The sequence below is a fragment of the Cajanus cajan genome, chromosome 7 (assembly GCF_000230855.2).
Source record: "Cajanus cajan strain Asha chromosome 7, NIPB_CcT2T_4, whole genome shotgun sequence".
Taxonomy (NCBI): Eukaryota; Viridiplantae; Streptophyta; class Magnoliopsida; order Fabales; family Fabaceae; genus Cajanus; species Cajanus cajan.
In genome coordinates this window covers 43,634,835-43,651,695 of record NC_138523.1, presented here as the reverse complement: position 1 = coordinate 43,651,695, position 16,861 = coordinate 43,634,835, and the positions used below count along the sequence as shown (strand labels likewise).

At 32.7% G+C, this 16,861-nt stretch overlaps 1 protein-coding gene across 10 annotated transcripts; it reads left to right on the top strand.

Annotated features, from left to right (window-relative positions):
• CYCH;1 (cyclin H;1) lies at window positions 1–10,287 on the top strand. Of its 10 annotated transcripts, none has more exons than XM_083059757.1 (18): window positions 1–152; window positions 307–387; window positions 1,889–2,074; window positions 2,254–2,304; window positions 2,711–2,848; window positions 3,083–3,161; window positions 3,336–3,454; window positions 3,574–3,647; window positions 3,984–4,104; window positions 4,191–4,259; window positions 4,448–4,489; window positions 5,007–5,084; window positions 5,560–5,618; window positions 5,814–5,898; window positions 6,013–6,101; window positions 6,225–8,267; window positions 8,453–8,519; window positions 9,686–10,287. In XM_083059757.1, the coding sequence occupies exons 6-16, from the start codon at window positions 3,098–3,100 to the stop codon at window positions 6,304–6,306; spliced, it is 882 nt and encodes a 293-aa protein (XP_082915883.1). In that variant the 5' UTR covers window positions 1–152; window positions 307–387; window positions 1,889–2,074; window positions 2,254–2,304; window positions 2,711–2,848; window positions 3,083–3,097; the 3' UTR covers window positions 6,307–8,267; window positions 8,453–8,519; window positions 9,686–10,287. The 10 variants fall into 10 exon arrangements, with proteins under 10 accessions (XP_082915883.1, XP_020208361.1, XP_020208342.1 ...); XM_020352772.3 differs by having other exon boundaries at window positions 2,711–2,857; XM_020352753.3 differs by lacking the exon at window positions 2,711–2,848 and having other exon boundaries at window positions 2–152; window positions 9,928–10,287.
• The last annotated feature ends 6,574 nt before the right edge of the window (window positions 10,288–16,861 follow it).

Genomic DNA, 16,861 nt, shown 5'->3' with positions numbered 1-16,861 from the left:
GTAAAGGGTTTATCTTGATTTGGTGTATATTGGAAAGAAAGAACCAGGAACTAATTACTCCAAACCATCTAGCAGATGATTAAGACATCACACTCCTCAATCTTACACTCTCCCACTGGTCTTGCACAATCTCCCCAATTCTTCGCTTCCAGGTACATCACCTTCCTCCAAATTTTATTTTTAAATTTTTCTAATTCGAATCTCTCAGTTCATCTTGCGTTTTTCACGATTCTGTTGCTGTATTCACCTCGATTTTCAACTGTCTTTTGCATTTCGATTTTGTCATTTCGTTTCCTCTTTTCCCAGCGCTGAAAAATGTTAGGGCGAAATCCCTATTTGAATTCCAAGAGCTTCGTGTACCCGAAGTGCTGAAAAACGTGACGAGCCGTGAGTCTGTTGTTTTTCACATTTGGCATCTTGGTTAATAAATTGTTATCTCATAATCGTAAGAAAAAATGATTTATATTTCCCCAGGAGATGGGTGGAGAGGGAGAGGCATCTTGTCGTTTGAGAAGAGATTAGATTCTTAGAGAGGGTTGAGAGTCTTTATCTCTTGAATATTCAGGGAAATCATTAATTCTTTTTGTATCATCTACCCTAGGCTAAGTCTGCTACCACATTGTTACAACAATTGGGGTTTAGGGTTCACTGATAAAAATTCATTCTTTACTTTACAATATGAACCAGTTCTATCACGGATTCTTGATATTACAGCCTTACATGTCATGAAACTTGCCTAGAGCCGATTGCTCCAGTTGCATAGTTTCCAGCCATTCCATTGATATAAAGTACGAGATTTGGACACTGCGTGAACTTCCCTTTTGCTTTTGTGTGGTTTGCTGTGGTGCAAGCCTCTGTTTTTCATTCAGACAGAGGAAATGGGAGAGCCTGTGTAGGTGTGCCGGAGAGAGCAACGGTGACAAAGAGGGGGTCCAGTAGTCTTTGTCACCTTATCTTCTTGCTTTTACATTGTTTTGACTTACCCCTAATGCAATTATAAATCTCATAATTGTTGGAAAAATATTTAATAGAGCACAAAAAAAATAAATACTTAGATTTATCAATAAGACCAATATCAACAATACAATGAATACTATAAAATTAAAAATAGAACAATCAGTAACAACTAATTAAATACAAAGAGTAAATTAATATATTAAATAATAAGATTAGAGTAGTCTGGGCTGAAACACGCAGAGCGCTATCCTTAGAGAGAAAATGCCCCCACTGCACTAGTAATTTTGAGTATTATAGTATGCTTCTCTCCTAAGATACGGCAATCTGTTAGACCGTTCGAGTGCAGCGAAAGATCTCCGAATTAAAGAATACCGTTTCAAAAAATATATTTAGTAGTAGAAATAATTTTGAGGGAGAGATAAGTGAACTTGTTGTATCACTTGTATGTATATTTTCTTTTACTTGGGCTCCTATATATAAATGCAGTCAGTCGTAGTTGTTTAGAAAAAGATTTTTTATTTATTTATTTAATCTTGGAGGCCAAGTGAGTGGTGCTCAACTTGCAACACTTTCTTTGGAAAAATTGCAATGTTACTGTGCATGCCATTGGAAGGAATAGAGAATAAAAAGATAAGGATACTTTTTCGGAGGGTGAACGTACATGAGAGAGAATGTGATTTATAAGCCCTATTATATATATATATATATATATATTTAAATATTAAATTAAAAAATACTAATTTCTAGCAATAATCAGTTGAAAACTTTATTTTTTTCTTTGATAGCTTTGGAGTCTTTCATTTTATGTTGTAATGTGTCATTCTTCCACATGGTAGTTTTTATTTATTTATAAATTTTGCCTATGGTTTTTGGTATTCAACAATATGTACTAATTAAAATCCTTATGATTCATAGTTTAATTTCTTTTCAGCACGAGCACTGCTACCTGACTTGCTCTCAGCTTGGAGAACCTTGAGCTTCCAATAAATCAGTGCTTCAACATTTTAATTTGTGGGTCAAATAACAAAAGCATCTCAGTTGAAAAAATTTATTGGCCATGGCTGATTTTCTGACCTCTACCCACCGAGCCAAGTGGATTTTCTCTCCTCAACAGCTGGTACTTGTTTGTTTTTGTCTCTGATATTCATTTAAAATCAAGATTCACAGTCACATTTGTTCTTCCAAAAGAGGCTGATGTAATTTTTTTGTACAAGAGAAAATAGGAAATTCTATTTTCTGTTTTACTACATTACAATTTACTGTTTTTTTGTTTTTCTTGTTCTATTTTTGTTTTAGGATGAGAAATATAGAGCTGCTAATCAGAGAGCCAAACAAGTTCTAGAGAAGGTATGTAGATTGCAGACTTTCCCCCTGCCTTATAAATATCTTCATAAACTACTGACTACTGAGAGATGTAACCAGCAAGCATTAGGACCATAAGCCTTTACATATTTGTTGTTGCATATTTTTTTTGAACGATGTGGTCCTGGGTGTGCCTGCTTTTCCCTTATTGCTTATAATCAATGGGACTGTTTGGGTAAACAACTTAAGTAAATGCTTATTCAGTAAGCACGAGAGCTTATGCTATAAATTTGACAATAGAACTTGTTGGAATAAGGTAGAGTTAAAAAGAGTTTTTTTTTTTTAATAAGATACACCAAAAAATTTATTGAAATAAGCTAAAGAGCCTATGGGGACCGTCAGTGTTGTTAAATAGCTGCTATAATGGCGCTATGGTGCTATTGCGTTGCAGAATTCCTCTGATCAGCAATTGCAACTGTCTGCTATTGCGAACACTATGGGTGTCATGGCTGCAGCCTGTGTCATGCATCCTCGAGTCATCTCTGGTGGTTCTCCGGCCAATTGAATTGAGTTGACATTTCGCAAATTTGTATGCCTTGTAATTTTCTTTGCATACAACTTAATTTTTTATACATATATAATTGAGATATATCATATATTTCAACTGCTATTACTATTTCTGCTATCTGCTGTGATGCTATCCCGCTGATATAGTATAGGCTTTTTGCCTTTATTGATAACTGTAAAGTTATAAGCTATTTTCAGGGTGTCATTTGAAAGTTTATTATCTGGCTGCTGATGACTATTAATTTTTTAAAATAAGTGTGGAGCAACTCTAATGGAAGTCGATGTTGATGGGTCGTTGTCATATCTTGAACCTCAGATGACTGCAAAGGACGGTGGTAATGTTATTACTGTAAATTTGACTCATTGTATTTCTCAATATGTAGATACTACTTACTAGGTAGCATTATGTCTTTTAATTATTTTCAAATTATTTTATTAGGATTTTGTTCCCCCTGATTATCTGTGAATTTCTATTTTCTACTGTTCACAATGGTAGTATTTTATGTCAGCTGAAAAGCATTCTCGGACAAAACCTCTTAGTATTGAAGAAGAACAATGTATAAGGGTATTTTATGAAAACAAGTTACAAGAAGTATGTAACAATTTCCGCTTCCCTCATAAGATCCAGGTATGCAAGCTCTCCTCCATATATTTTAATGTAACTGTGAAGCAGTCTGTGCTAATGAGATGATATGGGCAACACTTTTTTTATATTGTCAATCTTTTGAAATAGTTTATGATATACAGGCAACAGCCCTTATCTATTTTAAAAGATTCTATCTGCAATGGTCGGTGATGGAACATCAACCAAAACATATTATGTAAGATTTGCTTTCTCTAGACTTAGGATGTATCAATCATACTTGCATTTTTGGAAATATTTGGTTGATATTGAAACTTATTGATCATTGTAGTGAAGTCATTACATAATTTATTTGAAGATGTTGAAATTGGTTAGGATTATTGTACATGGTGCACTGCTTGTGAGATGTGGATTAGTCATCAGTTTTCTCTTCTGATTAATCTTTTTTTTCTTTTGAAATAATTACTTGTTTTTTATGATTTAGTTTGATTGAATACCTGTTTAGGGTTGGATTTGAATGATTTATTTATTAACTTGTTATCTTCTCAGTATGTGAGATCAAACTTTTTCACAGGTTGACCTGCATATATGCTGCTTGTAAGATAGAAGAGAATCACGTGTCAGCTGAAGAGCTTGGTAAAGGGATTTCACAGGATCATCAAATGATTCTCAACAATGAGATGATAGTTTATCAGGCATGGATAGGCCTCAAATAACAAAGTGATTTATTTCATTTTTTTTGTTGTTTTTGTTCATCAATGACATGAAACTTGTTTTGCAGAGTTTGGAATTTGATCTTATTGTTTATGCACCATATCGCTCAGTTGAAGGTTTTATAAATGACATGGAGGTTGGTCTGATAGGCCTATGAGTGGAATATTTTTTAAAATGTTAAATTTTAAAAAAATATTTTTTACATCTCAAAATAAAATTTCCTGCTTTCTCTTTCTTTTTTTGGCTTATTAATTATATGTCTGGCTGATATCAACAGTGTTATTTTAATGATTTTATTTTCTGCCAAAAATTGTGCATTGACAGGAATTCTGCAATGCTGGTGATGATCAGCTTCAAATGCTCAAGGTACTAATAATTATATTATCAAACATAATTGTTGTTTGACTGAGCACATTGTTGTGGTTGTGAGCCGATGAAATTCTTTTGGCTTTTTATATTATATCTAGACTGTATATCTGGTAACATCCCCCTTCCCCAAAAAATTGTGACAATTATTGGTTATTGGGCCTGTATGTCACAACTTTTTTTCCACAAAAAGATAACTTAAAAAAAAAACACTTTAAAAGTTTTTATGTGTTTGAGGCCATCTCTCTATACATACACTCGTGGGGTCATATCAAACGAGAGTTGTGAAGAGTTAATCTTGATCATTTAATCTTTTATATGTTTGGTCTACTTTGGCTATTCTCACATCTGACACTTTCCTGATGCACTTCCGGTGTGTAGTGATTGTTTCCTTTATTCCCTTCTCTCGTGGAACAATATTGTTTTATCTGTTCAAGCATCCTCTTTACCTGGACATGTTCACTTACTTGATGTTCAGATAACTTCATCTTATGATAAATTTTCTTCTGATGTATAGACTTTGCAAAACACAGCAAGATCAGAAGTTGATAAAATGATGCTTACAGATGCACCACTTTTATTTCCTCCTGGGCAGGTATTCTCAGAATAATCCGTAAATATCGATAGTCCATTGTAGCACAGGGTTTTTTGTTACAAGCAGCAGCCAAAAAAGTTCCTTTTCCTGCTTTGCCTTTACCAATGATTTAAAATAGAATAATGGACCTTTTCTGATAATTATGTCTGTTAATCAGTTGAAAACAAGAAATCCATGTCACAAGTCACAACCTAGGCTAGTGAAAATAAATAAACCGAATTTCAAAAAGAGTGGTCAACCACTAATCACTTTATGTAAATTAACCCTTTTAATTTTAGTTGATTGTTTCAAAATTGGAAATATGCTTGCCAGGGTTTCTCAAATCATCAGAAAAACAGAAAACCTAGGCTATACTTCTCAATTACTGATTTCCAACTCAACATTCTCTGATCAATCTAGATTCAGTATTCTATTTCAGCTTTGTTTTAAACCATTTTGCTTCAAAATCTCACTCTGTTTGTGTCTTTCGATGCAGTTGGCCTTGGCTGCTTTGCACAAGTCAAATGCACTCCATAAAGTCATTGACTTTGATAGGTACTTATTGCTTCATGTGTTTCTTTGTGATAATTTATTCTGTCCCTCCCCCATTGTTCTTTTCCAATTTGTGATTCGTTATAAAGTTATGCAACAAAATGGCCTGCCTGGGGTTTGATATTGTAGTATATTCTGACCCAAATTTATGTATATCTGCTCAGACATTCACTCTTTACAACTGGCTGTTAATTGCAGTTATCTTGAGAGCATGTTTTCTCGCCAGAATTCCATGCACACAATATCCGAGCTTTCTGAATCACTGCATGGAATTGATTCTTTGGTAATTGATTCTCATTCTAATATTTGTAATTCCAAATCAACATTTTTATTAGACGGGAACTGTGGTTTTCTTCTGTTTTACACGGACCATTGTGTTCTTGGTTTTCTTCTTCAGGTTAGAAAATACAAAGTTCCTTCTGACAAGGAATTGAAGCATATCAACCGAAAACTAAAGTCTTGTTGGGGTCATAGCTCTCATGACGAGTACTTCCTTTTCCTTTACCCTTATGTAGAATTATGTGCTGGTTCTACACATTCACAAAAAAAATGTTTTATTCAGAAAATTTGTGGTATATGATAATAACTTTGGTTTGGTTTGGTTTACAGGGGCAAGAAGAGGGAGAAGAAATCAAAGCACAAGTCCAAAAAGAGTTCAAATGAAGCACAAAATATGTCATCTCTTTTATAGCTAGCTATATATTCATTTTATATGGATGCCAACTTTTTGGTTTCTATTTGGATACGAAGGATGACGTTATTGTCTTTAACCGATAGATAACGTTTTCCTCATCCTAGATGATATAGCGTCAGTGGCCAAGGAACCTTTTGAAAACTCCTTCCGCTGGCTACTTGTTAGTTTCCTTTTGCCCTCAGTTTCCGTTTGTATAACGTGTGTGCCCAAAGGAACTTATTGCCTCAAATTATCCATCTGGTGCTTCAAAATGCTTCAATTCAAATTCCATGCTCGCAGTGTTTTAAATTTTATTTGAACTTTAATGGCTTCTAAATAAGGAGGGTCTCAAGTAAAAAAAAAAAAAAAAAAGGCCAAACAGATAAAATGCTTTGAAATTTGAGTACTGTGTTGGACAATTCTAATTGCACCTTTTTTTTTTTTTTTTTCACTACAACCCGCATTTTTATCTGGATTTTTGAAATTCTTAAAATACTTTTCTCTTCTCTCCCATCTTCATAAGATTCTTCTCACCTTTTTCTTTCTTTCGCATCCCTTGCTTCTCATTGTTGTCACAAGTCTCGTCGTCCTTATCTCTGTCCGTCTCCGTGGTGAGTGTTTTTAAAACTTAATATATCTACTTATTTTATAATAAGTTGATATTTAAATACATTCTAAAAATTAAAACTTGATATATCTTTTCTTTGATAATTTAAAATTTAAATTAGGATGATACATAACTCCATGATATATCTTCTTATTTTTAATATAACACTTCGAAAGTTAGTTTCTCGAAACGGATATTTTTTATTATTAAAATAATAATACAGAAGAGGTTTGAAGAGATAAAATCATTGGTAATGATAATTCTATACGGGTATCCGTAAAAAAATATTTGTAAGATGTAGGATAAATGCCCTTAATAAATATGGAGTTTATATATATTCACTTGTTTTAAGAGTAAGTGTATATTATATTAAATAATTTATATTTTATATTAAATTTTAATAATTTAATTATTTAATTAAAAGTTTTTAATGTATAGATTATGTCTATAATTTTTTTATAAATTTAAAAATTATTTTATACTTTGTTTTATTAATTCAAATCAACATATAAAAAGTTTTTATGAATATTTTTTTAATTTGAATTAATGAAATAGAGTATTAAATAATTTTTAAAATTTTTAAAATTTTGCAAACTTGTTCTATACATTAAAATTTTTTAACTTAATGATTAGATCATTAAAATTTGATATAAAATATAAGTTATCGAATAAACTTATTCTTGAAGCAAGTGAATCTCTCTCTAATCATAATAATTTTTTAAATTATATTTTATTAGTTTATTAATTTTACACTTAAGTGTTGGGGTGGATACAATGAGTTTTAGGTATCTGAGAATATAAAAAAAATTGAATATATTTTCAGTTCTTGATTTTTGGTCAATTTTTATTTTTAGTTCTTGAATAACTTTTTTTACTAATTTTAGTTTTTAAAATTTTCACTTTTAATCTTTGAAGTTTTTCTTCTAATATTTTGGTTCTTAGTGCCCAAATTTATTGTTTATGGTGGCAAATATTAGAAACTAAAATCAAATAAAATTGTTCAGAGACTTAAAAACAAAAATTAACAAAATAAAAAAAGGAATAAAAACATTTTATAAAAAATATTAAAGTTGCTACTCTCGGTAATCATAGATATAAGGGTACGGAGACATATAAAACATTGTTCTTAATAAAAGTTATGTACCCTGTGGTGTTTCAGTTCAAGGCATGAATCGGAGGGCCCAGAGCTATATTGGGCCAACCTAATATGACTGAAAATTGGGCCAGGAAGCCTAATGAGAATGGGTCCTTAGTCCCTTAGCCAATGCTAGTGTTCCCTCAGGGTCCGAATCCGAAGATTGAAGCCTTCAAAATGGCGTGCTTAGTCTCCTCGAGCTTCACCGTTCCTCAGCGCGCTTCACAACTCAACAAGGTACTTTCTTCACTTTCTCTTTCACTCTTTCTATACTTTCTTCAATTCTCTTTCAACAATATCTTTTGCTGCACATCTTGCTTTGTTTACGTGATGCTGCTTTTCTAGTTAGATACAGGAAAAATGTTTCTCTTTGTATATTTATGTTGAATGAATAATTACTACTTTTTATGACTTACCAGCAGGAAGTGTATCAACCTCAATTACATTTTCCTTTGGATACACTTTTAAGCAAAGCAACAATTCGAACAGGTTTTTCTTTCAACCTTTCAATTATCGCGTGCTTCTCCGTTTGAAAACTTTATTTATAGAACTGTTCACTCTTTTTGCATTATAAATGTTTGATAACTTTTATTTGATTAGTTGGTTTTATATACCTGCCACGGTTTCGGATAAGGTCTTAATGTTTTAGTTGTTTAACTCGATAATAATGATCACGGTTGCTTATTAGTTACATTAAGACAATCTCACGGCCAGGATCTTGGATATTTGCCCTAGGAATTGAAGGACTGTGACATTTTAAGATTGGATTATTGATATGTCAAATTTAAACTTGCAACCTATGTAATCTTTTTGCTGGGTCATTTCATGCTGGCTTACTGGAAGTGAAAAATTCGTTGTTAGGGTGGAATTGCTACAGCCATTTAATGGTTAGGTTGGATTAGAGTTTTGAATCTGCATCTTAGTTTTGGCACATGCTTTTAGATGTGAACTGAAAAGAAATGTCTGTGGAAGGTATTGTAAATTTCCAGTTTATGGAGGGAGATCATCTGTGAGGAAGGAGATGAAATGACATAAGAGGGTAAAAAGAAAAGCCAAATCTTGTGAATATAAAGATGAAGTTTACCCTTTTGATTCTCAAAACACAATACGGGAGGGAAGGACATCTTCAATTTTGAAACCTGCGTATTATACATCATTACAATGTTATAAGCTGTATGCTGGGTACAGACTTTTGTTTGTTTAGGGCTATTTTCTGTAGATTTTTTAATTGTGCACTATAGTAATATTGCTCATGCCTTAGACAGGAATTTCTTTTGGATTTCAGAATTATCTTGGGTTTATTTTCGGTGGGGTTAATTTCCCCTTCTAGTTCTAGATATCTGTTGTCAATCTGTGACTCCCAACCACTGGGATTTTATATATATCAGAAAACATGCATATGAGATGCTGTGATGAATATGAGAAATTATGAAGCAAAAATAAAATTGAAATAATTGTATCATGTTGGGTATTGTTGGATACACTACATCCAAATAACCATGTATGTCTATCATATATATCTGTGCTAGCTTCAGCTTCAACTTAGGATTCAAACATAGGCAACTTGTGGAAGTTATGTGGAAATATTTGTTTTGAATAATTGCACCATTTTGTACTTATCCTTTTTAATCAGACAGTATATATTATATATGCAGCTCAAAAGACTCTTGGATCTTGCACTTCAAATAATCACATACTATCTTTGAAAGGAAGCTTGCATCGTTGCTTGATGTCATGCTCAAGATTTCTACATGAAACTTACTCATATAATTTAGATGTAGATTGTTGCCCTGAAATAGTTATATCTGGATATTGGGTGGGACCTGATGCTGATGATGGGTGGGGATTTGTGGAAGCTGTAATTAATCAAATGAATTGATCTCTCTTCTATTTTTAGATAAGGGTTGATGTTGCTTCACTTTTGTCAAAGATTTAAAGTGGCTGTGTGGCTCTCGGTTAGCTGACTACAGTTTCTATTCTCGAAAGTCTCCCAAAACTAACCAATCTTTTGGAAAATTGAGAGTATCATTTATGAAAGAATACTGGAGAAATGGAGAGATGTATATCCATTATTGATGCAGTTATGAAGGCTTGATGGATGGGTTCGGTCCACGTTTTGATCTGTGAATTATTTTAGGTATCTTGTCCGAAACTATATTGACTAAAATTGAACTTTGTGAAAAACAATGACTTGTCTTTCGGATAGGCTGCTGAACTTAAATCTAGGGAAAATTTTATTTATTCTTTGCTATCGGTATCTATGGCCTATGCTTCTTTATCACTGAATTTGCATTAGTCTGAGTTTTCTCATTGAGGTCTCAACCCGAAGATTGTATCGAAATGGAACATTCATTGAGTGTGATTAGTGTAACATGGCCAATGTCAACCGGGGTGATTGATTTGGTTTTGTCAACCGAGTGTGATTACCCTACAAGCAAGAGTTATACCTTGTTACACGTTAAATTTACAATCCCGTACATTTTTAACTGTTGGAAATCATTTTTTTAATATTTTAGCATAGAGATCGTTGAAATGAGTTTTGTTTCTTCTCTTAACAAAATCATCTTTTTATGCACAACTAGAAATTTCAGATAATCATACTTTTGTTAACATGTTTAAAAAATTTAATTGTCTATGGACTATGTTGGACCCTGGTTACAATTTCATACATGACAATGTTAAAGTCCGACCTACTTAAAGTTGTGTGCAATGCACAAAATGTAATGTGTTGAGCACTGGGTATCGTTAATAGTTTGATGATGATTTAATCCGTAATATTATATATTTTAAAGAGTATATCAACTTAATATTTTTTTTTTTGGTAACCCAAAGCTAAGAAAACAAAACAATAAAAGGAAGATTATAATCTATGGAACACCGTTCTAGCTGCATCTGCTATCACAAATAAATGTAAATCTTTAGGCATTGTCCAAAACTACTATGTCAACATCACAATTTGGCCTTAATTTTGACATAAAATATGCACTCTAGTTTCCTTCTAAAAAAGAATGACAAATATAAACACTCCAAAATTGTTGCAATAACTCCTTGAGGTGAGTAAAGATAGGAACATACTTAGAGCACCTCCAGCAGCGGGTGCTTAGTGTGTTGCTTATTGTTAAGCAACGGTGCTTGTTAGAAATTCCCATTGGAGTGATCCTACATGGCACATGAGTTCCTTTAAAAAAATTTTGTGTTGCTTGTACAAGGCACGGTGCTTAGTACTGAGACTCCAAATTTGATTGGCTAAAATGCATCTACGTGGAATATGAATCAGATTTATGAAAATAAAAAAAAAACCAAAAAAAACATGTTCACCTCATCTTCGTCTCCTCTGCGCGACACCCTCTGCACGACGGACCACCGTATGACCAGAACGGCCGGCTGGCGCGCGGACCCCTCCGCCACCCGCGCGGCTCCATATAGCCAGACCCGCCGCCCGCGCGGGAACCACCTTTGGCCCGCGAGCACCAGAACCACCAAGTCGTACCCCTCCGCCGCGTGCGACCACCTCCGCCAGAACCCCCGCGACCCCTCCGCCCTTGACTCCTCCGCGCGCGACCCCTCTGCATGCGACCACCTCCGCCAACAAACCCCCCCAACCCCTCCGCCCTTGACCCCTCCGCATGCGACCACCGCCGCCAGAACCCCCCGCATGAATAGAGTGAAGGGAGAGTGAAGGGAGTGAACCGAGAGTGAAAAGAGAGTGTAGAGAGAGTGAGACGTGAATTTTTGGTATTTTTTTTTATTATGTAATTTTTTTTATTATGTAATTTTTTTTATTATGAAATTTTTTTTATTATTGTAATTTTTGGTTTTTCTTTTTATTAATAAATTTATTTTTGTTATTGTAATTTTTGGTATTTTTTTATTATGTAATTTTTTATTATTAAAGTTTTTTATATTTTTTTTATTATTGAAATTTTTTAATTATGTAATTTGTTTTAATTATTAGTTATTCATATTTATATATTATTCATAATAATTAATTTTATAAAAATTTATCATAAAATATAATGTTAGGTGTCAAAAAGTGTAGTATGAGTTGTAAAAAAGTTGAGGTGCTTATAAGAAATTTCTATTGGAGCAAAAGTTGTAAAAATATAGTATGAGTTGCTTATGAGTGATGTGGCACAGTGGGACCTATTTAAAGTGGTTGAGAGTTGCTTATAAGCAACTCCTATTGTAGATGCTCTTATGAAACACATCCAATGTCCCAACAACAATTTGACCGCTAGTAATGAATCGGAAACACAGTATATTGCAAAAGTTAGCTTTCCACACCAACTTCATATCATGTAGGATAGCTAATAACTCTGCTTTGAGATTGTCTTCAACTCCAGGATCCCCATAAAAACCCATAAGCCAACGACCAAAACTGTCTCTACACAAATTTTCATAACCCATGGGACCTGGGCTATTCAACTTAATATAAAGTTATAAGAAATGAAATTTGTAAAATAATTTCTGATGTGTTTTGCAAGATAATTTAATAGCGAGACTAAATACTAGCAATGAAAGAGAACTTTTGCATCTTATTTAACTTCGAAGTAAGCTGAGTGATGAAAAATTATCGCAATCTCTCTTCTATCTGGCTTCCACCTAAAATGGGGATTAGGTCTTTGTTACCATCTTTATAAAACTTCTCTTCTATCTTCTATCTCACTTTCCCCTAAAATGGGGTGGATGAATATGGGTTCTCGTTAACAAAGGATGTCAATTTGCGTTTGCAATGGAAATATTTTTTCTTACTAAAGGGTTCCTTTAGGGTGATCATATTGGAACAAGGAAGTTGTGTGCGTAGGCTTGGTCTGCTTGTTTGCCCTAAAAAATGTGCGTGGCCTAGGAATCAGAACAATGAGGGATTAAATGTCGTTTTTCAGCCAATTTATCAAATCAAATTTCATTTTGATTATATTGAACGTAAAAATAACTATTTTGATTATATTGAATGTAAACGTAATTGATTATTCATATAATTAATTATTAAAACAATATAGTTTTAAGAGTTCTTTTAAACACACCGTAAATGGAAAATTAGTGATGGGAGCAAGATACACTTAGAGACGGATGATTGGTGGATGACGTGGGGAAGCTGCAGAGTTTGCTTAGAAAGAATAGTTGTAGTTTTTGGTCGGCCATTTGGGCCCGTCTATTAAAAAAAGTGAACAAGTGTTGGAACAAGGTGTCATGGAGGGGGTGTTACTGCCAATGCCAAATGTAAGATGTACCCAGAATTAAAACATACTATTCATGGGATTCTACAAACTACAAAGCAGATAATTCAGTACCATCTTTTGCACCTCTAGCTACGTACTGAATATTCTTTTTAAGGAGAAAAAAGTCACGTGGGTATTAATTTCTTGGTGTTGGATCATAGTGCTGATAAATAAATGATATTCTTTTTTTATATGGAGAAAGGTAAAGTTAATGAGTTGCCATTGAGGACAAGAAATTCGTCAATGCCAAAAATTATGATACTGTGTAACTTGAAAATGTGTTGGGGTTTTAGGAGTCACTCTAAGCATTGATTTTGTATGTATTTTGGAAAAGATGTATGTGGACGTACGGAAACATTTCTATGGGGTTATATAAAGGGTTTAGCATATGGTGTGTAGAGTAAAATTTGGTATTTTTAGAGTGTGTACTAAATATTTTATAATAAGCTTTCTTTATTTGGTAAATTTGTTTATTTTTAGTTTTAAAAAAATAGAAAAAAGATATAAAGAAGGAGATTATATCTATTTTAAGGAAAGTAATATGAAATTCCAGGGGATTGATGAAATTTCAGTTTGAACCATTAGTGCAATGTACTGCTGCTACTAGCTGATTTGTCTATTTCCTCGAGTATTTTTTTTTTTTGAGTCCCTAAAATTTGAATTTGTACTAATTAAATTTTTACAATGTACCATATCTTATGTCCGCATACAATTTTCAATTCAAGTGATTGAATACACAATAGGATGGATAAAATTGAATATGTATTTTTTAATTCCAGAAAAATGACGCTTTTCCAAAATATATAATTCTAAAAAAAAATTGAAAAAAATCTTATACATAAAACTATAAAAGTGTCCATGGACCCTTGTATATATGGCAAGCATTGCTACGAGAATAGAAGCAAGTGATTGGTGCACTCGTTACAATCGTTTATGACATTCATACCATAATTACGATGCAAATCTAAAATTGTCACCCTATAAACTTACAGCATCCAAAATCAAACCCCATCATCAAAACATTTGTTAACTATCTGTATAAATATACAAAGTCAGAACATCTGTTAATTTAAAAATAAATTCATCAGTGAAAATTGTAAATCTTTAAAGGAAAAAAGTTTTGTGATAAATTAAAATCAGTCATTGCAATTAATCTTAAGGGGATGGTATTATTTGCTCTATTGTCAGTGACAGGTGAATATGAGGGTTTGGAACTCATCATGAATAAACAATGTACTCATCTGAAATCTTTGTTTTTTTTTTTTTTTGGTTTGCAATTTTATCTATTTCGATTTCACAGTTTCGTCATTGCTCAATACCCTTTGCGGCTTTGCGTAATTTCTTTAACAAATCTAACTGAGATGATTTGAGAGAGTGGAAGTGAATCTAAGATTTTATATAATTTGAATTCTATTATTTCTTGACAGAGATATTCTATTATGGGTGGCCTTTGATTTTATTTGTACTTTACTTGGTATGTCTTTTTAGAATTAATACAAATACGAACACAAAATAGTTACTTCGGCATATTCCAGGGTCAGAGTAGAACTTTGGAGTTAAGTTTAATGATTTGCGTGATAAAATTTTCTTCATCTACCTTTCTGCATTTATATTCATATATGAACTTCTTTTGGAAATTATTTTCTTTCTTTTTTTCTTTCAATCTGATTGAACCAGCAGATTTTGTGAGTAACATAGCTATTAATTATTACTGTTAACTTTGATTGCTTTCAAGATTTAGTTTGCTTTCTTCGAAAAGGTCACGCAAGTTTACTTATGTCATACACACAATGGGCAGATATAGTGTCAAGATTGTGGGTTGAGATCCTGTGGAGCGACATTTTCACTGCACATAATCTTAGCCATTAAAATAAATTAAATTATTTTATAAAAACATTATAAATTTTGTATTAATTTAAATAGTACGAATGGATAAGATGAAAACACTTTACTCTTTCATGTTACATTTCAACTGAAAGAATCCATTCCCCAAGATTATGCATGCCTACCGAAAGATAATGATTTTTTCTTTTGTAGTCATATGATTCAAAACAAACACAAACAACAATATATTGGGGTAACTTAATTATCTATCCCTTCGCCAGATTCTCTTTATATATAACTATAATCCAAAAAATCAAAGCTCATGATATAAAAGTTAAGTTTTGTATCATCTCATCAGTTTGACCAAAACTTGCTATTTAAAGTTATGACCAACTTATTAACTGAATTAAATACTGCGCCAAAACATATAATCATAAAATTAAACATACACTCGGTGACAATGACCACATTTCTATCTCCAAAAAGGATGACGGGAAAAACTACTATATATATGCAAGACACGAATAATGAATTTCATCGCGGCTTCATATATATAGCTAGCCTGTTCTACGAACAAAGAATAAATTACTTCATAAAAAAAAAAAAAAAAAAATCAGCAAAGATGAACAATATATCATATAACGTGAATTATAGACTCGTCAAATTCGTTTTTTCATAGATGGGAGTCGCAAATGGAAGGGAAGGAACATTCAGAACCATGCTTGAAATACCATGCATATTGGGGACAACAATATTGACAGCTCATTGACCTCTTCTTAACTATAGAAAAACATATATAACTCAGACTTTAGAGAAACTTTCAGCTTGAAATGTTGGTTTAGAGCTAGTTAATAGGTGTTGAAGCAACCATAATTAAGAGTTCATTATAACTCATTGATATATTTATTGTAAAGTTTTAACAATCTAATTTTCAGAGTTCCTGCAAGGAACAGTGCTACCCTAGCCACAATGTGTTCTAACCCAGCTCTTTGCCTCCTCAATTCTAATACTTAATTTTGAGGGGCCTTGCAAATGCCATGTCATGGATAGGAACTACTTTGTGTTAATGGTTATGATGGCTGGTTTTTTTACACAGGGCTGGTGGGTTAGGATTTCCTAGAGAGATGATTTATATCTATTACTTTACTCCTTTGTAATTGTTCCTCTCTTGTAAACAGTATCCCTTGTACTTCTGTTCTTCTTTCTTAATATATACCTTCTTTGCTGTTAAAAAAACCCTAGCCACATACATTTACTAAATTCCATGAAATATTAATATTTTGATATATATGGAGAATAATTATTGCTATGTATAATAAGTAGTGTAGTACATTAAAGACGTTTATCCCACAAAAGTCTCTCAATGATTAAGTCTCTTATTTATATTAATTAGAATTTAAGATTGAACTTGATTTCTTTTATATTTTATATATTATTTCATACGGATTTGTATTGAAAATGAGGTAGACATTCTTAATTAATTCCACTAATTTTTTTTTTAAAAAGATTAATGATTAACTCTAATATGTATGAGTGGTGTTTTGTCTTAATTTAAATTTTAAATGTCCAAAAAAATCATCAAGAACGACTAATTCAATTGGCTAAGTAGGTGGGTTAGTTAAGTTTTTTGTTGTGTTGAGGTTCTGCAACTTATATGGACTAGAACCCCCATGATCCTGAAAAAAAGGCACATCTGACGCTGTTTGCCATATTGGTTGATAATTGTCAGTCCCCACTCCCTCAAAAGGAATGCTGTGCAGCAACAGCAAGGTTATGAATCTCGATGCC